This window comes from Haliotis asinina, chromosome 7 (assembly GCF_037392515.1).
Source record: "Haliotis asinina isolate JCU_RB_2024 chromosome 7, JCU_Hal_asi_v2, whole genome shotgun sequence".
Lineage (NCBI taxonomy): Eukaryota > Metazoa > Mollusca > Gastropoda > Lepetellida > Haliotidae > Haliotis > Haliotis asinina.
Window position 1 is genome coordinate 48001858 of NC_090286.1, and position 23534 is coordinate 48025391.

Below are 23534 nucleotides of genomic sequence, written 5' to 3' on the forward strand. Positions count from 1 at the left end.
TTTAATGATTGTTTGTTAATAAAAGTTTATGTTTTTAGGTAACATGCAACAAAAAATCAAACATAATTAAAACAGTTATCACGTGTTCATCATGTATAAAATGCATTGCTGATTAAGAAAAAAACAAATAAACAAAATGATAAGCGTATAATCGCAAATCAAAAGTGCAGTATTTTGTACTTGAGTTTACTTCCCTCGAAACGAAGCAGCCGCGATACCCAGTCAGAGCCGGTGGATGTGCATTCAAGTGTAACGCAGCTATTTTACTGACCACCTACACACGCGTATAAGCCTGACAGGTGCTAATTGCATGTGGTATGTGACTGAAGTTGTGCATTGTTTATTGTCACTAGCAGACAGACAGGCAGACATATAACACCACCACCCCCTCCCCAACACACACACACACACACACACACACACCAAAACAAAATAAGTGTTGGACAAGTGCCACGAGGGTGCATGTACCGATTTGAAACTGAAGCCAAGGTCACTTTTTAAATAGCTGTGTTTTTATGTAGGTAATAGAGAAAAAACAATGTGTAGTGTGTGAACATAACACTGTTCCATACATACAAATGCTATCAATTTCATGGTGGGAGACACCATCAATGGGCGGCACTCACTGTGGGGAATCGAACCCAGGCCTTTGGTGTGACGAGCGAGGACGCTTAAACCACATCTGTGGATTGCCCTTTATATTCCGACAGCAAATAAACATTAGGAAAGATGTATCGATGATAAATCTATTGGTCCGATGACAGGACCACATTCCCACTGGGTAATGATTGCTTTGTAAAGCCCATAGTTATTGACAGATGCAATAAGTGTAAATATTCGCTATTGTTAATGACTAATAACGTATAGCTATTCCTTGTCATTTTATCATTCTGTGATAGAGATACCAATGTACAGCAACTGTAGATACTATAATAGTATGAACTATTTTCATGTGTGTCTCTTAGTTCATTTGGCACTATATTATATACACAGCTGTGTTACTGTACATTTAACGATCTATACAATTTGTGACACTTTAATGAAAGAAAAACTCTTCCAGTGTAAGGGAGGTAACTCTAATTATGAGCGATCATTTAACAGAGGCAACATCAGTGTAAAATGCGACCATGGAAACAACAGCTTACAGGGATTCTAGCTAGTGGATTCTAGTGAAATGTGTTGATCAACAACACAAGTAAATCCAAGGTTGTTTCACTTGCATATTCCGACGTCTGTTCAGACAGGAAAGCATACCATCATTGCCTTACAGGTAATTCAGATTGACCTGATCAAGTGAATACTAATACACCCTGTCACAGCTGGTTAGGTCTGTTATTCTGAAGGGGTGCGTCTGTCGTACAGACCCTGAAGCAAATATATCCAAGAAGGCCTATGCAAGTCTAGGCTCTATTTCATTATATTAACTATGAACTTTTTTCAGTAAAATATGTTCATTTCAGAGACTAGATGTTAGTCTACGCCTTTGTCAGCCGATTGTCAACATGTCCGGACAGGTTAGACAAGGTCGCCGTTTGACATATGAGTGGGGGAAATCGTCATCTATGTCCTGTAATCAATAAGCTACAAACGGTTTAATGTTACCCATTCGGAGTTTAATGCAGCTAGCAGCAGTAGTGAAACGGATTCTGAAAGTAAATGACTTTACGTATTAAAGTTAGTAAACCAAACTAGATAGATTATGACTGCAAAAACAAGTCAGTTAAAATGTGAAATGATTGGGGGTTTTTTTTTCAGAAGAGTTTTTTTTTCCGGGACAAGTTGTGTAGCGAAGTCATGTGTGCAAGCTTTAACACGAACAATAACGCAACAATAACAACATTCTCTGCTCCACCCCTATTTAATGAAGTTATCTCGACCAGCCGTCTATGGCATTTGACCTCTCGACCATGCATATGCAGAGTAGCTCAGGTCAGGCTGACCAACCTGTAATTAAGTTTGTCCTTGAAACACCACGAATAATTGGACGGAAAAGCGACCACTAAGAGTCAGCTCCGACAACACTCACATGGGGCTTCAAAAACGTATGGAATGAGATCATTGATCTGGAGACCTGAATTGAAAGCTTTCTTCACTTCCAGTGACATGTTGTGTCACTTAAGGTACTTCAAGTATTTGTCTTCGTGCTCCTGTTGAAGACCCTATGCCCATGGTGAGAAAGATGTGTCTGGTTGTGACTTCGTCAACTTACCAAAGCCTGCTGCTGCTCTTCATTCAGCTGAAGGAACATCCATCTACTAATCAAAAATCACCATGCATTGTTCTATTTGACCTTGCGTCGGAATTTGGCAATGCAAGCATACAATCGTGTGCGAGAAAACTATATTTTGAAATGACGTTAGCAGGAAATTTGCCTTTGTTGTCAATAAAATACGTTTATCTCTACAGACAAGCCAAATTCATGTTTTCAAGAGAAGAGGGACCCATGTACAAGTAGAAATGTCAGGAAATGAGACACATTTTCATTTTTCATGTTGTTTTCATTGTTTTCGAGCACATCGTTGTCACTGGGGCCAACAAAAGTAGTTCCGACATATTGTCGAATGAAAGAGAAAATGCCGGTGTAATACTTACGAATAATATCACGACGATGATAACTCTAACCTGGTGTGAAATCTAACCAAGGTCTCTAAAGTTACAAGCCAGAGTTTGGCTACTGTGGTTCATGTGTGTGAACTGTTCAGTTTATTATTACCACACATTGATCATATTCCAAGTCCTACGTATGATATATTTGCGCATATACATTCCAAATGTAATATTCACTATTAAATCATTTAATATTTTCCCATTATGTGTTTTGTACTACAAACTGGAGACGGTTTATTGTTATTCATGTACCTATACAATTCCAGCTCCACCAATTAGTACCTAAATGTGAAGATTGTACGGTTATGTAATTGCACACCTGTACTCACTACATATATAAAACATATTAAACGTTATTTTTAAAAAAACATGTGCTATTCTATTTCATAAATAATAACAAAATGTTACAGAGGATATTAACCACACCTTTGAAGAGGACAGGTAACTGAAAATCAATGCGATCAGTAAATGGCAATAAACGAGCGGAACTGCTACATGCCCGTTGATTGAAAATGTATAGTAGTCGTAAACAGGTGATTAAGGTAAGAGCTTTGAAGTCAGTGCTGCATGGACTGTTATCGTGGTTGTATTGTTCCTCATTGGGACATGGTATGCTCATTTAGTAGACATTAGTTTCATTTGATTCATCTTCAAAGAACTGTCATATGATATAATCCACAAAAACGCAGGTATGTATGTATAACATTTTATAACACGGCTTTATATGAAGTTGAATCTACGTCATATAATATCTGTGAATGTATTATAATGTTTTAACATTTTTACATGAACACTTTGTTAGATCTGGATCAGACATCTGTGTTGTCCGGTAACTGGTCAAGATTTAATGCCTTCGGATGTCATCGCTGTTTTTTTACTGATCCATTCAACAATGTATTGCCTTTCAGGCCTGTTGAAATGTCTTTCGGCAGGTAATCCGTCAGCGCTGACGTTAAGAATAGATCACTTCAGATCATCTAATCTAGCGCGTCACGTGTGGAGTTTTGTGGCAGTAGAGACTGCTGTGAGATCTGCTGTGCTACTGTCAGTAGCTGCAACTAATTGAAGAGTTAATATAACAGTAAGCGTTCGAGCGACATCAAGGGACTTCAACAGAGTTAACTCCCCTGGTTGTTAACATTGCACGTTTGAGCATTCAAGTAATTATGGTAATAACAAATATGATGGTGCATACAACTGTATTTCTGTATAATTAATTTCACACGGATTCTCACAGATGACAGCACATTGTGATTCCCCACAGACTTGTATTCAAATCAAGGGGAAACTCGACACATCAGAGCATACAACCACTGGACAAGGCAGAGCAACGATGAACAAGACTGACACCCAAATGTATGAATAAGACATACAGTTACATACAGCAGTAGAGACTGTAACTGTATGAAAATCTGAGGTGACGTATTGCATCATCATACACTTCATACACCACTGCTATATCATGTCCTCTGACAAGATGTGTGCACTGGACAAACTCTTGTTGTATATTCTATTAACTTCCATAGTTACTGGCTGTTTACGATCTCTGTACAAAGCATCTGTGTCGACATTGGTCATTTCCCGGCTTCTTCTCCGTTTACTATTAACAAAACCAGAAATAAATCTACGTTAGTGGATCATATACATACTCGTGGAAACAAGTAAGGGGACACATGAAAGTACACGTGTTCCCTTATTTATTACCAGAATTTCACCTACAGCACAATGCATGCAGTGTGAAGAAACCTGGAAAAGAATAAAGGAACGCTTGTGCTTTCATGTGTTCCCTTACTTGTTTCCATGTGCATATTTGTTCATGACTTAACTTAAACGGAAGTCACAATTGTTAAATTTACACTATTATAGAGGATATAGTTATGCTCTAGATGATCAACAGTGCATGAAATGTTTACATCTAACATATATGTTGTATTGTCTCTCTTCTAGTTTCGAAGTCGGCACAGTCGTCGTACTTACTAAATTTCGGTTCGCGTGTACAGCAGAATGTGTAAAGCCTCGATAGACTGTCCGAGTCGTTCGTTCCCACTGATAATGCTCATGATTCCCCAGACTCAACGAGGTGATAAACGACTTATACCTGCATTGCTTCGGGTTTTCCTCAACATGAAGCAGACATGCCGTGATATGTCCGGAATACAGGTAAAACGGCATCAAACTTAATTAGCGGATTCCACAGTTGGTGAACATACTTACGTGAGAACACATACAGCAACGACTGCAACAACGACGATGAAAAGGATTCCAGCTGAGGCGATCCCAATTAATGTACCTTGAAATATAAAATCCAATTAATAAAAGGCATTATGTTTTTTTTGAACCAACTTGGAACAGGACTATATTGTATACCTTCAGTGAATTCAAAAAGAGAACTATGTAATGTTTTGCATATATAGAGAGTCTCAATTTTCTTACAGTCTTCCTTACCATATTCAAAGACTTATTGTGTCCCATTGTTCCAGAACACCCATGACTGCCATGAACATATTTTCTTCCGCGCCAGTATGGTCATTATCACCCTTACCTGCACGTGGTATTCCATCGGCATTGTCATTGAACGTTTGGTTGTTAACAGTTGTTTCAACGATTTCTGAAAGGTAAATCTGTGAATAACGTTGTAAAGCAGTGTATTGTTTTGCATCATACTTAATCTTTTACTGATTCCACAAAGATAAATATAAGGACAAAATGTATAGATTTACCATCACAACTAAATAGTCGTTCACTACTAAATGTTACATCATATGTGCACTGAACGTCCCTATGATCCTAATGTGAGACACATTCGGTTCATTTATACACGAATCTTTTCACACACACCGTGGGGCCAAATAGAAGTATTCACCTGAAAACTGAATTTGAACAGTACAACGTTATTAAAAGCCTGACAATATTAAGATTTTGCAAGCAATCTATCATTGGCTATGTATATTATCGAACACTTGATACCAGTTTACAGTCTGTGAGTGAATCCTAAACAACTGCTTATGGCATAAAATGCAATTGGAAAAGAAGTGCCCATTTGAACATAGGATTTGACTTCGTATAATACAAATGTTGTCAAAACTTGATTGGGCTGAAAAATCTTCGAGACTTCACAGACTTTAGGTCCTAATACATAGATGCTTGATTGGCATTTACATCTCGGAAGGCAACATAAGAACGATAGTATGGATTTACAACTTCTTTAATATTTACAACACAACGTTTCTGGGCTAGTTCTTGACAACTCGCCATTCCCCTGATGAAGGAACAAGAAGAAGCCAAGAAACGTCGTGTTATAAATATCAATGAAGTTGTTAATCCATGCGATACGTTGTTATGTCCTAGTATTCCATCATCGAACATCCATTTCTTTTGTTTCATGATTAGCGACCATCACAGACGAGTGTACTGATCCTTCTACTCCGCAATTCAAATCATTAACAATATATGCTGTAATAAACATGATGTTGTCATACGACACTGACTCAAAAGACGCTTGATCAACAAGCCTTCAAAACGTTTTATGGCAGACATATGGAGAACATTTTCCAATCTGACGTAGTTACAAACATTTTCCTCTATTAAGTATACTGGACAGTATGTCAATGAATACTAGTACATACGTCACTGTTCATAATATCAAATGTTATAAATATCCCTAACATAGTTTGTCCAGTATATCATCACTGTGTACTCATGGTTCTCAAAAACGTGTCACAATATTGTCGAAATCATTCAATAAGTCTGATTTTGGTAAAGGTTTTTTAATTGACACTGAAAAGCGTTTCATCGCTAAATTTTACCTGTGTCACATTTTTCTCCACTCCAACCAGTATCACATCCGTAGTCACATATACCTGAAACGTTGTCACAAGAGACGCCCCCAGCACAGACACCACAAGCCGTACATGACGCCCCATAGGTGCTAGAAGGACACTCTGAATTCATATAAAACAAAATGACGGTTTTGCAAGGAAGTAAAAGAATCTTTTCTTCGTACTGTTTCTCAGGGAACTCTGACACATTCAGATAGGCAATAGTTGTGAGCATTTTGCAAACTTAACCAAATGCACGTTCATCTAGGCATGTTATATGTAAGTCCATCCCGCATAGACATGCTATATGTAGGTGGACTACTGCTGAGTGTGGCTTAAAACAACAATCAAACAATGTATACCATATTCCATTGTTGGCATACCTGTGTCACATTTGTCTCCGGTCCATCCTAACTGGCATCCGCCTGGACAGACGCCTGATGCTTCGTCACATGACACTCTTCCAGCACAGAAGCCACATGGCACACATGATGTCCCGTATGTGTCCTCCTCACAAGCTACATAAAGATACCGACACATGAGTCGGGGTGTACACCATCTTTGGTCATATCCTAGCAAGCAATATTCCATCGGTGCTTCATTACTAATAATAACATCTGTTTGACTGAATCAGGTTTTACTGCACAAACAAGCCATCGTTACAGGTGTTCTTGAAGGTCTTGACAATCGTTATTATGAATTTATATTGTGCGGTCTTCTATGATTTAGATTTACTTACTAGCGTATATTTATATCTTTGATATTCTAGTTGTTTTACTGCCACTGGTGGGCAGGTTTTTATAATTTACCTTTTAAATTATTTAATATGAAAAATTTATTTATAGTCACAACATGGCTGAAACTTTACCGATGTGACTCAAAATGTTAACGCATTCCCCCATCCGAATACGTGGGCGTAGGTCATATCACACAAACCACTAGGTGCAAGTGTACGTGAATATATTAGGCGTATGTTGGTTGCATTGATTGAAAATATGTTTACTTGATTACTAAGGCATGTAAGTAACTCACTTCACTAACCTCTTTGCTTGTGCTTGTATAGTTGCAGCAAAAGATCTGACAAACGTACCTATGTCGCAGTTAGCTCCCCTCCATCCGCGCAGACATCCATCCGGGCACTGACCATTCACCGGGTTACACACACTTCCGTTGTTGCAGTTTGAACACGTAGAGGCACAGCCATCGCCGTAGGTTCCCTGGGGACAAACTAAAATCAATTTCAATGACATTGTCGTATCGAAAATATGCAGGTATACAGAAATACGTTCGAAACTCTTTGACTTGATTCAAATCAATATGGCTACAACAAACCTTGCGTGCACATGTCTCCAGTGTAGCCAGATGAACAGCCTCCATAGCACAGGCCTGTTGTCTTTTCACATATGTAGGCACAGTGTCCACAGGGATCACAGTTGTATCCGTAATAGCCATCCGTACAAGGACCTGTCATATACAGATTACGTAGAAAATCTGTAGTGAAGGATAAATGGCCTCTTGTGTCTATTATGATTTTATTAATATAAATTACAAATGGGTGATTTGAGAAGCCTTCAAGTGCAATCACAACATCCCCTTTCTTAAGGATACCTGTTGCAGGTCTTAAATGCATGCTACCAGAGAAATCCAACTGATTTCGTACTTAAATGGGATTCGAACATAACGTTGAATAGCTAATTCAGGTGCCTCAGACGACTGATTCATATTGAATTTGATCTGACTGTGCTAATGACGATTATCCGTCACATTTCTGTGTAACTGTGTCAAATGTAAAGACCCGCATTACACGATTTTGATAGCAATAAACATCCTCTATAAGTACCTGAATTATTGTAGTTCGGAGAAGCTACGTGTATTCCAGCACATGACTGGATGGTACTTGCTCTCAACGGCGCCCAGTAAATGCCATCTGTGCTAATGATGTTAATTGTGCTGTACAACAAAAACTTACCATTATCACGAATGTTGTCATATACATTACTTAAAGCAAGGTTCCAGAAATATCGATGTGGACAATGGACTCCCAATTAACTTAATTCTTTCTGACATAGTTATTCATATACTGAAGTTCATAAGAATTCATAAAATCTCACTCATTTCGAAACACTGTATAGTAGAGGAGCCCATTGAAGTAGGATATGAAGAAGAATTTAGTTCCGCTCTGTGTTAGTACTTTCTTCCTGTCCGAGCCATCCACGAGAACAGATCCGATATAGCCAGCTGTGTCAGCCCAGTACAGTCGACCAGCTGTGGGAGGAATACCAATGCTCATTACGTTCTCACGGAGGGTCTCTGATGATGGAATACATTTAAGTCAAACTTAGATTCAACTTACATTTCAACCAGCGGATCCCTTGTAGCTAATCCTGTATTTGATGTTGTTTTTAGTTCAAGAAAACATCAGCATTTTGAGCATTAATTCGTAAAGTGTTCATAATCGTGTTTCAATGATGCTGTAGATATCGTTCAATCTGAATAAAAACGCTGTTGCTGAAGTATCATTCCATAAATATTTACCTCTGGTTCACCGTATGTTCAAAGGCCTCAACACAAAGAATGGTAGCATCGTTTTGGTAAATTAAACTCACTGTTTTCATCCAACGTAATATCATTAGGAAAGTGAAGGTCTGACGAGACGAGAGTTTTCCTCTGATATCCCAAGTAGTCGGAGGCCTCTATCTTGGAAGTGCTTCCTCTATCTACCCAGTACAATCTCCTATAACATTTTAACAAGAACGATACTAGTCTTGACTTCTTACTTCTGTACACATAAAATCTAAAATGTGCTAAATCAAAACAATCTAGCAAATCCGATAATTCAGTTATGCATTTACTAACTCACTGTTAATTAACTTTCTGAAAACGATAATGCATTCCCTCGACGAAAGAGCACGAATAAGATCTGAAACGTCACATAAAGAATGAAAAGGAGCTATCCATAAGACATGTCATGTATCTATGTTCGTCCAAGTTCTAAATGTTTTTTTAAAAAGTGAAAAGGCAGTTTTCAAAGGTTTGCTGAGTAGCCACATAATTTATATAAAACCTATTATATAAGATCCATATTTTTGTTTCAAGATTATTTCCAGAAATGATACCTTAAATGACCTTTAGAACCGTACACATGTCCTCAGTAACCTACCGGTCTCTGGTATCAGCTACAATGCCTCGTGGTTTGTCTAGACCGGTATCAATAATTGTTGTAGACAATAACGTGTTCAGTTGAACCCTCACTACGGTATCTTCACCATCATCTGTGTAGAACATCTGTCTAGAGCTGCTGTCCACGGTTATCCCTACAGGGGAAGATGCTGCCAATACAGGAACACAAACTAACAAAAATGACAACACAAATATCGCCCAAAAGGCTTAAGATTTCAAGTTTCCTCGTAGCATCCCTACCTCCTATATTGTAACATAGGAGGTACCAATGTTACGCGAAAACTTACGAGAGCTTAGACTTACGAGAACTTTGTGAAACGGGTCCCAGGATCGTAAGAATATCAGACTATTTTAAGTTGTATAATTTACTAGTTGTAAGTACGCCAATCCACAATCGGTACAATCATTCCAGTCAGTTAACGGAAGGAAACACACGCACAGAGAGCGAGAGAGAGGGAGGGAGAGAGAGAGAGAAAAAGACGGACACACACACACACAGACACACACGGGATCATGTGACCACGTGAGACAAATTCGACACTCAAAAGGTACACAGACCGTATTCTCAGGAAAATGAGCGGTCAATTTATCTTACCCCCGTGTTTACCATTTCATGACCTGGAAAATAATTCCTCCAAAACATTTATCAGTCTTTATTTGTTACTCAATTAATACAGAAACCATTTCGAAATGGTATTTCTTCGTCATTTTCCCATTTTCATGCCGTCATGTACTCACTGCTATGTCGTTGTGATATGATCTGAATCTGTCCACCATTTATATCTGCACGCCTCACTTGTTTCATGGTAATATCCGTCCAGTAGATATGTTCACCAACTTCATCAAAGTCAATGGCCATGGGACTGACGAGATATGGACTTGTTATTGTTGATAAGTTCAAGTGGTGTAAATGTATCGTATGTATGGACGCCGGTTGAGGATCTCGACCCAAATCAGACAACAGAATCACTAATTTTGGAGACTCTGAAATAGCAGAATTGGTAATTTGCAATACAAAGCATCAATGTCTCAAGATTTGTATGTATGTATGTATGTATGTATGTATGTATGTATGTATGTATGTATGTATGTATGTATGTATGTATGTATGTATGTATGTATGTATGTATGTATGTATGTCTGTGTGTGTATGTATGTATGTATGTGTTACTGTGTCTGTGTGTGTGTGAATGTTCTATAAAATGTGTGTATCTATAAAATCTATCCATCCCATATAACTAGACAGCTTAATCATTCCTTCTCCAATGCCAGTGAACTTATTTAACTATTATCCTGACTTAAGACACTAAACAAACACCGTCACTTTGATAGCTTGATAGGGATAGTGGGTTAATCTCTTTAATCTATTGGTACGACGAGGCATTTGGTTGCCTCAGAGTTTTCAATGCCTGTTATATTCATAGACAAATACTGTGCAACAATGTATTCGCACCCAAATAGACTGAATCTGTTTGGATGTTAATGTCAAATAATGCAGAATTAAGAAGCCATTTGGCTATGTGAGTCTCTGATAACTGTTACATTCATACACAGAAATAATTCATTCGCTATCCAAATATACTATCCATTATGGGTGTTATTGTCACATAATACTGAAATAAGAAAGAGTCATTTTCTAGTTGAGTCTCCGATCACTGTTATATTCTTACAGCCACATATACAATCTATTTTGGGTGTTATTGTCAAACAATACGAAAATAGTAAAGCGCCATCAGCCTACCCGAGTCTCCGGTAATTGATATATTCATAGATAGAAATAATATATTGGTTATCCAAATATACGATCTATTTTGTGTGTTATTGTCACATAATGACAGACAGACAGACAGATTGTTTATTTGTTTATGTGGCCCTAAGGCCAATAACAATGCATATATGCGCTACCTTGTCACATGATATAGTAAAGAGTCATTTGGCTACCAGAGTCTCCAATGCCTGTTATATGCATAGATAGAAATAACGTATTCGTTTTCCAAACATACTGTCTGTTTGGATGTTAATGTCACGTGAAAATGATATAACAACAAACATGTCAATGTACATATCGCATGCTAAGAACCTGAGAATTTCGAACACGCGCCTTCATAACATAAGACACATCCATTACTGGATGAAATGTGCTCCTGGCAAATGGCCTCTCAATATTACCAATCAACACCAAGGACACGGGGGATAGTTAACAGCGATATTTCCACCGTTTACTGAGCATGAGGAATGGGCTGCTGATGAATACTCGGTATGTGTCAATACAAGATCACTTCCGGAGACAGGGGATTTGCTTGATATTACCTGACACACAAAGGTGTAGATCCCATGATACATCGACATCAATGCTTATTTTACAGTTACAGTTGTCCTTAAAATTTGGTCACGTGTACGTCGAGTAAAGGTCATGACCCCACCTTTGATAACATAGCACTTCACACGCGACTCATGAGTGAGTAAATGAGTGATTGAGTTAAGAGTTTAAGTCACATCGCCAATATTTCAGTCATATCATTAAGTCAACAGCCATGTGGTGGCGAGTGGACCTGTGCGTAGAGCTCAGGTCACCATCAGTTGAAATTAAGCACTGTCAAGTTCGGACAGTCGTTGGATTGGTATTATGAGTTTGTGCGTTTGTACTGACACTATAATAGGTGTGTAGTGAGTTGTACTAGGGGTTAGTTTATAGAGATTTTGGGGGTTTTATTGTTTTGTTTTTGTTTGTTTTGGGTTTGTTTTTTGTTTGGTTGGTTGGTTGGGGTTTTTTGGGGGGGTGTTGTTTTTGTTTTTGTTTTTGTTTTTGTTTTTGTTTTGGGTTTTTGGGTTGTTTTTTTTGTTTTGTTTTTGGGGGTGCCTTTTATTTTGTTCATTTTTGATTATTTTGTTGTTTTTGTCATGTCTTTGGGGTTTTTTTCATTTTCATCTAGATTACAAATGATAATGGCATCACATTGCTTTGTTGTTTGTTGGTTTGACATGGATTTGTGTACCGATTGATAACTACATAAGTTTCAGTTTCCAGTGACGACATATATGCCATGCACTTCACAGTCGCATTTACACAATGACGCTAATCATTATTATTGGGACGGGGTCTTTCACGTGTTATGCAAATTAGCAAAGAGCAAAGACTAGCAAAGATGTAATGTTAGTGAGTGGGAAGAGATTTTAAAAATGAAATTCAGTTGGAGTCGGGGTCAGATCGGGTGTTGTTGGGGTAATCGAATACTAGCCATAACAATAGTGTAAGACTGGAACCAATCTTGTTCATGATATTATCTGAAAAATGATAGAAAAATATTGAATTGTACATCCCTTTTGAGGAACAAAGAGTTTGCAGCAGTGGTAGTTGTTGGCATCCAAGTTTTATTGTTGTATTGAAATGTATGTTTTGCAGTTCAAATACTGAAACATTTTGTAACATCTCATAATACACTTCATTAATCATGACTGACGTTTTTACAAATATTATTATGAACCTTTGAGACAGTCCCTGTAGTAACTTTAAACTCTTCAGGAAATTCTTTCACGACTTGTGAGAACGTGTATGTTGTCCGTTTCAAATTCTTAGTGGGTTTGTGGTTATAGTAAGACCATGATGGAGACACATCAACTGTTTGTATGAGAGTCGTTTTATTCTATTTGATACAATAAGATCATTTGTGTTCCTGTCAACTGACAGTGAATAGAATTACTGTATTATACTCACTGGTGCAATCGGTGCATGGATATTGATGAAAGTTGTTAAAGATAGCATATCATATGCGCTTGCAGCCGACTAAGTGTTAATTCTATATTCTCCACATGTCACGACCTATTATTATCAGCTTCCAGTAGAAGTAGACAAGCAATCATTGAAACATTGGTATCCGTGGTTTCCGGATGCCAAGTTGATCTGTGTATACTTCAATATCGACGGGGGCTAGTCGCTACAACAGGAGGCCCCAGTATAACCCTAGAAATCTCCAGAAAGTTTCAGCTTCAGTTTTCTTTAGGAGGGATTTTGCACATTTCCAAAGCTCCATATTTACCAATCATTATTGCCTTGAAAGTATATTTAGTTTTCTGTTTCACTATCTATGAAAAAGGCTCCCTTGTGCACTGTCTCATTTGTAATTATCCGTCAGTGAAAGAAGACACATGGCCACATCGCCAGTATTGCAGTCAGACTATGACCAAAACAATTTAAACTTTGATAATACACATAGTTACGTTGTAAAATATGCCGAAAAAGGACATTAAAACAACTAGAATATTACAGACATATATTTAAATATATATTTTTGAAACGTACATTATGAATTACATTATGAAAACGGGATGAAGACAGAAGCATTCCAAGTTACATCCCTATACTAGGGAGTATAGGTACTTACAGCACTTTTGATACCTGCATGGATCCCAGCTGGACGTATATCATTTCTTCCAGTATTGGAAATCAGTGGGAACATTAGTCATACGTTAATAGAACACATAATTTTACGATTAAACATGTCCTCTCAGTATATAGTGTTTCATAGCATGCCAAATATAGACATGATAGCAACTTAAAATGCTAGGTTAAGAGCCATTATACATAAAGGGTACACTCGGTCGTATCGAACTTCAAAAGCTTGGTTGCTATGCGCTCCTTCTTAAGTAATAAGATGCTGTCGGATAGTGCTTGGTGTCACTCGATGCATTTTCGTACATCGTTTCAACTTCTACACAACGGTTTGTGGCTGTATGTATTCGTGGGTATAAACAACGTATGGATCATATGTAAGACTTACCTCTGCTAGATGTTACTGTGGTCAGGACTCCGAGAAGGACACAGAATGGGTTGACTCTCGCCATAACTATGAATAACACGTATGTCAGAGACAGTTTTTCGTGACTGACATGACGAGCCCCAAGCTTCCGCGTGAAACTCTGTGTTTCCTATTCTGTTTGCCTGTTTCCTCCATAAGTATCTAACAGTCCCCACAACAGACATTCCCGTGTGTGCGAAAATCAAAGCAACCGTTTACTAAACTTCGTGTAACAGAATCCCATAAAATGCAATAATGACGCAATTAGTGTCTCATACTTCGTTCAGTATTTGTTGATTTGGCCCTTGAAGCAGTTAATGCAATAATCAAAGATGGCATAGCTGCGCTCTATGAAGTACACGTGGTTGATATAGCTTTCCTGTTCATAATGCATGCATTGTGAATAGCCAACTGTGACCGAAAGTATGTTTATAGAATGGGCCTTCCGCAAGAAAAAGTGAAATTGAAACAAAGTACACCCAAACACCGTTGACCTACGTAATTAGCTACCTTATGTAACTTGATTCAGTCGCTAAATATTACTTAATAACCAGTTGACATGAACCAACATTTTTTTTCAAATCTTTTTATTCGTCCCATTGCATATACATGTACAAACGTTAATCTGAATATAATACACATTACTATATTGGTAATAGCTTCACGTTCGGGATTTCTTGGCAATATATTTCTCGAAATCTTGAAAATGTCGTTAATGATTTTCAGACGTTTTTCAGAAAGAATTTTTGTAGATGTCTTGTTTACTACTTTAGATATGAATAACTGTTAGTAATGAGAATAATTATTCGTGAGAATGTGTGTGTTTGGACGGTCAAATGATATGGTTTACGTTGTCAGGGAAATGCCACTTAGCATATACTGGTTCAATACTGGTTCAAGCTTTCCTGGGTTTATTGACACAGTGACAGTCAACATATACATGGAAAATATCCTCATCTTCTGCCTTGCAGAAACTACAAATGAGTAAATAGATCTGTGAATGAATCTATACTTTGAGCTATGCATATTTTTTTCTTTTTTTTTCATTTTTTCATGCATTTTTTCAAGTTAGTTAAAAAAAATTTCCAGTCGGTATCAGAAGTTAACACGCTCTGTCGTTTTAAACACACTGCCACTGACAAAGCTTTTCCGTTGTTATCAGCTTGTCATAGTAAAATCTAGAACCTTTTATATCTACTATTAAGCTCGAAAACTGTGAATTCATGTTAAGATTATCTTTTTTACTCATTTGTTTGATGATGTATCGGCATGCCTTTGGTAGGTTTAAAATCATTATCAAGAATATTGAACGGGTGTTTGAGAATTAGAAATGGTTTCAGTTTCACACCATCAAACATCGCTCACAGCAAACAACTAATTCACTAATTACAGACAACGTCATTTTCACTGAAAATGTTGAACTATTTTCTACATTTTGGGAAGTGCAAAATGTTTCTCCCAAAGCTGTTAGCATATCTTGTCATATTTTGTCTGCAGACATGATGCATGGTTGTGTATTTTGTCCGCAGACATGATGCATGGTTGTGTATTTTGTCCGCAGACATGATGCATTGTTGTGTATTTTGTCTGCAGACATGATGCATGGTTGTGTATTTTGTTCGCAGACATGATGCATTGTTGTGTATTTTGTCCGCAGACATGATGCATGGTTGTGTATTTTGTTCGCAGACATGATGCATTGTTGTGTATTTTGTCTGCAGACATGATGCATGGTTGTGTATTTTGTCTGCAGACATGATGCATTGTTGTGTATTTTGTCCGCAGACATGATGCATTGAATGGTGGTGTGTTTCGTCAGCAGTGTTGATGCATATTTGTGCATTTTGTTCAAAATGTGAAAACCCTTTTATCTTTCATAGGTATGATCAGGAGTATCCTTTCAGATCTTTTATTCCGATTTGAAACCATTGGATTCCACCATTTGGAATAAATGTAATTAGCGTTAAGTCCAGTTATCTCAGACAGGACTGTTTTTTTCTATCGTTGTGCCCGTGTGCCGACTGTTGTGTTGGGCATGCGTATTTCGGCTTTATTAATATCCTTTTGCGTTGTTGGAGAGAAATACATTTGTGGATGTGCTCGGTAGATATGGATCAGTGGACATTCTTTATAGGGATATATACAAATTTACCTACAGCTGCGCCCAAAGAACAGAAACAATTACAGTTTCACTATGGGTTTACCACAAAGGAAATATAGATCCCAACTCATAGACAACTATTTGGAATATGACATGTTTTCAACCTAAAACACCATTCTTTAAAGATTTATGTATATAAATTGCAATTCAAGTCAGTTCTGCTATCATGGTATAGGCATATTAGTCTACTTTATACAGAAAGTCAATACCATATAATAATCGGTCTCATTTATCAGTACAAAAAATTGTATTGGGCGTAAGAGACAAAACTGCAATCAAAATTACGTGAATGGACATTATGTCAGAAAAAAACACAAATAATTTAGCAATCATTGATCGATATCTATAGAGAGTATTAATACCAGTTTCTCATCAATACGGAATGTTGGGATGGTCAACTCCTCATGATCAGATGTGCTTGATGGTTTTATGTTGACATGTATATATAAAGGATTCCTCCCCAGGTGTTGGACTAGTCGTCATACGGTGGAGTTTCACTATCTTCCTAAGGTGCGTGGCTGGAGATTATTGCACGTTGAACTTATGTTGGTAGAATGTTTTACGGTCCACAAGATCATGTATTTATTTCGTTATCTTTACACTTTCCATATGTAAAGTTATCTATTACTGTTCATCACTTATATTTTTCCTCATTATGATATTAACGGTTCAAAATGTTCACATCGACATTTAGCAGTCGTCTTGCAGAATTATCTCTGAAATCTGTTTATGTATATTGGTATGATCACACTATTCAAATGCAACATGAAGACGTATGTAACTTTTATGATGATTTTCATGATATTTGGGATATTATTCAAATCTGATCACTAATGGTCTCATGTGTATCAACACATTTCTATTTGAAAATAAGAAATATTTTAATGTATTTATCTTTTGACAATATTCAAAGGCAACATGAAGATGTACGTAGCTGTCGTTGTGTTGGTGTTGGTAAACGTCGTTGGCGTTGTGGCTGTGGGTGACGGCAAGTTGACTGACGAGGACAAGAAATACTTGGTGGACGGGCATAATGCTGAAAGGAAGACCCAGGGTGCATCTAACATGTACAAAATGGTGAGTAGAGACGGCATCATATACCCCTCGTGGGTCATCATTATTTTTAGCTTCATCAGCTTTCTGGTGACCTGAGGCTTTTCCTTCTTCCAAACAAACACATTTGCAATGAAGGCAGCAAGTAACGCGATTGGGTGTGTGTAGCCTGTTGGAGTCTGACTGATATACTGTGCTGAATTGTTTTGAAAGTGTGGTGTATTTTAATCTTTATGGTCGGTGTTTGGGTGCTGTCTTGTGTGTAATTTTGGTTTTCGTGTGAAGATAAAATTAATTGTGGTTTGACGACAAACAACATAAACTCATGGGCAAAAGAAAGCGATCTCTTTTTTATTATTTTTTGGCAGAGTCGTTCAAGTTAATAAAGTCCTTTTAGGCCGAAACGGTTCCACCACACACTGACTAACCAAACGCAGGATGTTTGATTGTGTAGAAGCACGTGCATTTGCGAAATGTGGAGATTTTGCAAAATGCTTGTCGAGAACTGGTATAAAAGAGCGGTGAATCGGAGGCCGTACATCCCGCCTGACAGAAAACCATCGAAAATATGCCACCGCTAACAGCGCAAGAGAGAATCACAGATAGGCAGGTGGGCGCCAACAGTAGCCACATTGCAAGAGACCTGAACCGTACACGAGGTATCACCACCAGGCCGTTCCAGCGTTACAGGCAGACTGTTAGGACCCAAGAATAAACGTTCAGACATTCTTCCAGCCGTGGCAATACCATTCCTTTGCCAGCAACAAGAGGGAACACTTCTGCACAGCACGACAACGCCAGGAGGCGTGGATCATCCAGAGCTTTTTGACAGCCCAAGTTCTTCCATGGGTGGCACGCTTACCTGACTTAAACCCCATGCAGCACTTGTGGGATCACCTGAAACGCCAGGTGTGAATCCTCAGCGAACCGACAAGAACTTGCAGACACTCTCAAGAACGAGTGGAATAGGATTCCGAATGACGCCATTCGTCGGCTGACGACATCGATGAGACAACGAGCGTGGTCGTGTATTGCTGCTAGAGGTGGTCACACTCGTTGCTAAGGATGTGTATACGAAACCAGAGACTTGAAATGACTTAGACATTCTATGATTGACTATTGTTGTGTCTGTGAACTGTGCTGTTCCTACCCCTCTGCCCGTTACATGACACGTGTTCTTCATCTGTGATGAGTTCCCTATAGACACTGTTGGTGCATTGTGTGAAATGCTGGCTTTATACAACGTACTATCGCGTAAAACCATTGTATGTTTTGCTTTGATTTTATCGATCATTAATAAGGGTGTTCACTTTCTTTTGCCCGCTAGTTTATGTAAGTAATGAAGTATAGTGAATGAAACATGGCACCATCATAGGTATTATCTACACGTCTCACGTTCGTTTGTCCAGCACTTGTAGTGACGCCTTGGAGAGAATTGTCAGACACAGATAGAGAACCGGCAATCAATTCTATAAGAGTATTTTCTGGTATTAGTTGTTCAAATCTTTGGAGAGGAACTTGACCATTCTTTAGGATGAATAATACATTTTCAGTTGATACTTTGGCTTGTTTGTTTTTTCGTCTTTTGTTGCATTGAGCTTCTTTTTTTTCTTTTCTAACACTCAAACTAATACACTCATGAAGTTGTCGCACTTGTACAATCGACTTTACGAAGAGAGTTTTATAGATGCATAAAGGGTTTTATCGCTTCTATTTGCTTTCGGACATTTCTGTTGGAAGTAAAATATGGAGCACTTTGGAGTTGTCTGTTATCATCTGGAAGAAATTCTTTTCCACAGATGAAGCCGTTAACAATGTTTAAGCTATAACTGATGCACGCACGCGACTTGGATGAGTGAGCTATTGTTCAGAGAAAAATTGTGTGTACATTGACAGAACTGGGATGACGATCTGGCAGAAACAGCCCAGAAGCATGCCGATAAGTGTCTGTGGGAACATACACCTGATGGAGAGAGAAAATGGGGTGAAAACATGGCTCAGATCAAGTTTCCAGAGGCCAAGTATCTTGACCTATACCCGCATTCTAAGATGATTGACATCGCGGTGACAAAAGGTATGACAGGGTTCCTGTCGTGGATTGGCGAAGAAGAAATCGATGTCAAACATGACTTTTCATGCGCTAGAAGTGACTGGACTGGACCGACTTGTGGTCACTACACTCAGGTTTGTAAACAATACATATTTAAGTATGTTTCAGTTGTAAAAGTTTGTGTTTTTCGACATTTTTAGATCACTGAGAACAGAGAGATAAGACCAGGGTTAGAAGTGGCCTTTACAAATCACTCATGCTTGTCTAAAAATACGATTATCTGGATTGGGCGATGAGGTCTACTGTAACATAGGGGTTCGAATGCTACGAGAAAGTTACATGATTTTAGGCTTACGAGAGCTTTGTGAAACGAGGCTCTGGTTGATGCTTGTCATCGTATCCCAGTTACATTGATTGATAGTCATGTATGTCAATCTCCATATACTGTCTAATTCAAAATGCTCATTATTCGTTGTCATACAGTTGATCGTAACAACAAGGCAACAAGGCAAGTGTCGCTGGAATGTCCACCAATGCCTCAAAACAGTAACGACCACATTTGTATCTTGTTGACAGGTGGTGTGGCATTCTTCCACAAAGCTTGGATGCGGGGCAAGAAACTGTTTAGACTTCACCCAGAAGAAGGATCCTGAGGATATTCAACACAACGTCTGGATCCTGGTCTGTGCCTACTTGAAGCCGTATGTTCATTCACCTGTCCTTCAACTAACTGGGGATGTGGAGATAAATTATTAGCCTGTAACCCGTGAATATCCGGGTTATAATTGATATTCAGCAACCCATGTTTGTCGTAAGAGGCGACGACCGGGATCGGGTGGTCATGCTCGCCGACTTGCTTGACAAGTGTCATCGTATCACAATTGCGTAGATCGATGATCATGCTATTGTTTGCTGGATTGTCTGGTTCAGACGTGACTACTTCCAGATTGCCACAATATAGCTGGACTATTGCTGGGTGTGGCATAAAACTAAACTCACTGCTATTACTCTGTATATAAACTGGAATAATTTTGGATGGTTCATACTCAGTCCATATGAAACTGTTTCATGGGTAGAATAACGCATCAATACCTTGTTCCAGCCAGTAGTATAAACGGTCATGACAGTTTTCGATCTTTGGCATTGAAATCCATATAAAATTTCACTGAGCGTGTTTTAGAAGGTTGTTTTCACCTTTGAAGAAAAAATGGCTAAAGAACTATGTTTTATGACCTAAAGGGGATGCGTCTTGGAATATTCATCTATAGTGATAGTCAGCGACAACAATCATAGTGAAACGTGTCCCATAATGCGGCTAGAATAGAAGACAAACGGATGGAAATGGTTCCACTTAGTATTTGTGCAGCTAAAAGTGTAAATGGCAATGCATTCCTTACACTGTCATTTACCAGGTAGAATGGGATGGTACGACCTGTCCAGCTGCGGCTTTGGGCTTCAGGAAGTACGTTTTCAAACTGGCCATACCACACCATACAACCTGGCAAATTACCGTGTAAATGATATTTTCATTTTGTATAGAAATATGTAATATGCGACAATGTCTGTGGTGGAGGATAGGACTGATCTGGCATATCCAGGTAATTTTTAGGCTTTGGCATGACAAGAACTGATCTTCAACAACCCATGTCTGTCGTGAGAACCGACTAACAGGATCGGGTTGTCTGGTTCGCTGGCTATGTTGATGCATGTTATCATATTCCAGTTGAATAGATCGATGTTCATGCTCAGTCACTGGATTGTCCGGTCTCGATTGATTGCAGAACATCACCATGTTGGCGGAACGGCAATCATTACTTTGCTGTTAATATATGCAATTCCGAAACAGTTTCGTCATCCCTTGATAAATTTGTTATGGATAGGAATCAACCATCATCCAGTGATTGTGGGTTCGAATCCCAGTTCATCCTGATTATATGTCTCGTGTCGTCATTACTATACCAGTTTGGAACGCTTTCCTTTATGATATTTTAGTTTTTCGAAACATGCGTTTCTTTTGCAGTCCAGTATATTATAAGGTCTGACACCCGCATTACTTGAAGTTTTCCTCATACATCAAGCTGACATTCCGTGATGTAATGTAAATGTTGTGTAAAGTGGACTTAAAGCCAACTCACCCGTTCCAAATGTATTCATGGTCCATGTATGTCATATTGCAGTGGTAATATGGCTGGTGAAAAAGCCTTTGAGAAGGGAAAAGCGTGTAGTGCCTGCAATGGAAAGGATGCCTGTGAAGACAGCCTTTGTATTGGTACGTAAACTGCGATCCTTATCTTTCATTAACGTAAATGTAACATTATGTAAATGTCGGTATTAATAATAACTTATTAATACTTTCCCAAATATTGTATGAATTCCATTATTCTCCCCAGGCCTTATAACATCGGAGCTTATAGTTACACCAATGTCCACCCATCTGCCCGCCCGGAGACATTTTGGCTTAATTAATAACTTGAAAACTATTGCATTAAATGTTTTCAGCCTTCATAGTGTAAACACACCGAAACGTGCGTCTCATTAAATAGACTATACAAACAACTCTGGTTACACTGAATTCCATTCATGCCTTACTCCATAAGAAAATGGTATTTACAAATGAAATATAATTTCTATTCTGTTTCTATTTAATTCTAAACTTTAATATCACCGTATTTCTACATTTTATGTCGAGGTTTAGGCAGCATATCTTAACTTAACATACTGCCCCTGTTTGATGAGGTCGTGAAATGATTCACAATGCAGTCTAAGGAAACTTAGTCTCAGTTTATTTCGTTACACTCCACCACTGAGACTCAGTAGTGGAGTGTAACGAAAAGTACTGAGGATAAGTTTACTTAGACTGATTCACAATGCATCTGGCTCACGGGTTACACTTGTTATGCCCTTTTTGCGCTTATTCAGTGTAGTTCTGTAAAGCGCAATGACACTGACTTAATACCAATCCCGTACCAGACCGCCAAAGTTTTTTCCAAGTTTACGTTTGTCAGAGCTCGCTGTACGACAGAGAACGCTGTACGAAGTGTTTGCAAAGATTAGGAAGAGCGTAGGTTTGCAATATACAAGTGCTTTGACATGTCAGATCATACAGAGTAATATTTATGAATTCTGTTAAATGAATTAGTCCAAAAATTATGGACTGGTTACCGCACTAACTTGTGCAATAGGATGGAACCCATTAAAAAGGAAACGAGACTGTCCCGTAAACAATGTTTATACTTGAGAGATATGGGAATCAAAGTTGGGTTCCCTTTTTTCTAATATTTGTTAGAGCTACGCCAAGGTACATTTGTTAAACATGGTCATTTTTGTTTAACTAATAACGTGAACATATGTAGCAAATAGATTGTTTCAAATCTACAGAAAAAGTTCATAGAAAAAATATATCGTTACATTTCTCATCAAACGAGAACTATCATCTATTGGAAACATTTCAAATTTGTTCAACCAATAATTTTTAGAATCATTTATCGGCTTGTTTGTTCACCGTAAAGTGCAGTGCGATATATGAAACAGATATGTTAACATTGTCATGAATAATAATATTGTTTGTGCTTTGAACTGTGAAAGATTCAAATAACTAATGGGCTCAAATAACGTGAAAATAATTTGATGGATTGTTTTTTTTAAAGGTAATTATATGTTTTTATTTCGGCTGTACTTAAGAGCTAAGTCCCTATCAGTAAGGGTTCCATTCATACGATATGCGACAGCATACCTTTAATTCACAACGAATTATAATATTTAAAACTAAAAAGTGTTTGGACAGCTGAAGTTAGGAGTCATGATCGCTGGTAGAAGTAAGCCGAGCTCACGGTGTTGGCTTAATGTTCATGTACCCCAGAACAGGCATC

General features: G+C 38.2%; 2 protein-coding genes across 2 annotated transcripts; one reads left to right on the top strand and one right to left on the bottom strand.

Moving 5' to 3' along the window:
- Positions 1-3299: 3299 nt before the first annotated feature.
- On the bottom strand, positions 3300-14531 carry LOC137290708 (pro-epidermal growth factor-like). Its single transcript, XM_067821795.1, has 13 exons — positions 14384-14531; positions 10344-10589; positions 9586-9754; positions 9032-9159; positions 8537-8690; positions 8266-8375; positions 7758-7889; positions 7516-7653; positions 6809-6943; positions 6414-6548; positions 5150-5215; positions 4822-4897; positions 3300-4207 (listed from the first exon to the last, which is right to left on the bottom strand). Exons 1-13 carry the CDS (start codon positions 14445-14447, stop codon positions 4063-4065), a joined length of 1698 nt encoding a protein of 565 aa, XP_067677896.1. The 5' UTR covers positions 14448-14531; the 3' UTR covers positions 3300-4062.
- A 2522-nt stretch (positions 14532-17053) lies between these two features.
- On the top strand, positions 17054-21942 carry LOC137291815 (peptidase inhibitor 16-like). The gene is made up of 5 exons (XM_067823351.1): positions 17054-17072; positions 17476-17639; positions 19512-19799; positions 20242-20366; positions 21843-21942. The coding sequence occupies exons 2-5, from the start codon at positions 17481-17483 to the stop codon at positions 21940-21942; spliced, it is 672 nt and encodes a 223-aa protein (XP_067679452.1). The 5' UTR covers positions 17054-17072; positions 17476-17480.
- The last annotated feature ends 1592 nt before the right edge of the window (positions 21943-23534 follow it).

Excerpts from the sequence above, each read along its gene's own strand:
- LOC137291815 (XM_067823351.1), top strand. The coding sequence starts at position 17,481 with ATGAAGATGTACGTAGCTGTCGTTGTGTTGGTGTTGGTAAACGTCGTT. Across the intron at positions 19,800-20,241 it reads CTTGTGGTCACTACACTCAG|GTGGTGTGGCATTCTTCCAC; the intron begins GTTTGTAAACAA and ends TCTTGTTGACAG. Across the intron at positions 20,367-21,842 it reads GTCTGTGCCTACTTGAAGCC|TGGTAATATGGCTGGTGAAA; the intron begins GTATGTTCATTC and ends GTCATATTGCAG.
- LOC137290708 (XM_067821795.1), bottom strand. The coding sequence starts at position 14,447 with ATGGCGAGAGTCAACCCATTCTGTGTCCTTCTCGGAGTCCTGACCACA. Across the intron at positions 7,654-7,757 it reads TGGAGACATGTGCACGCAAG|TTTGTCCCCAGGGAACCTAC; the intron begins GTTTGTTGTAGC and ends AATTGATTTTAG. Across the intron at positions 6,944-7,515 it reads GGGAGCTAACTGCGACATAG|CTTGTGAGGAGGACACATAC; the intron begins GTACGTTTGTCA and ends ATCTTTATGTAG.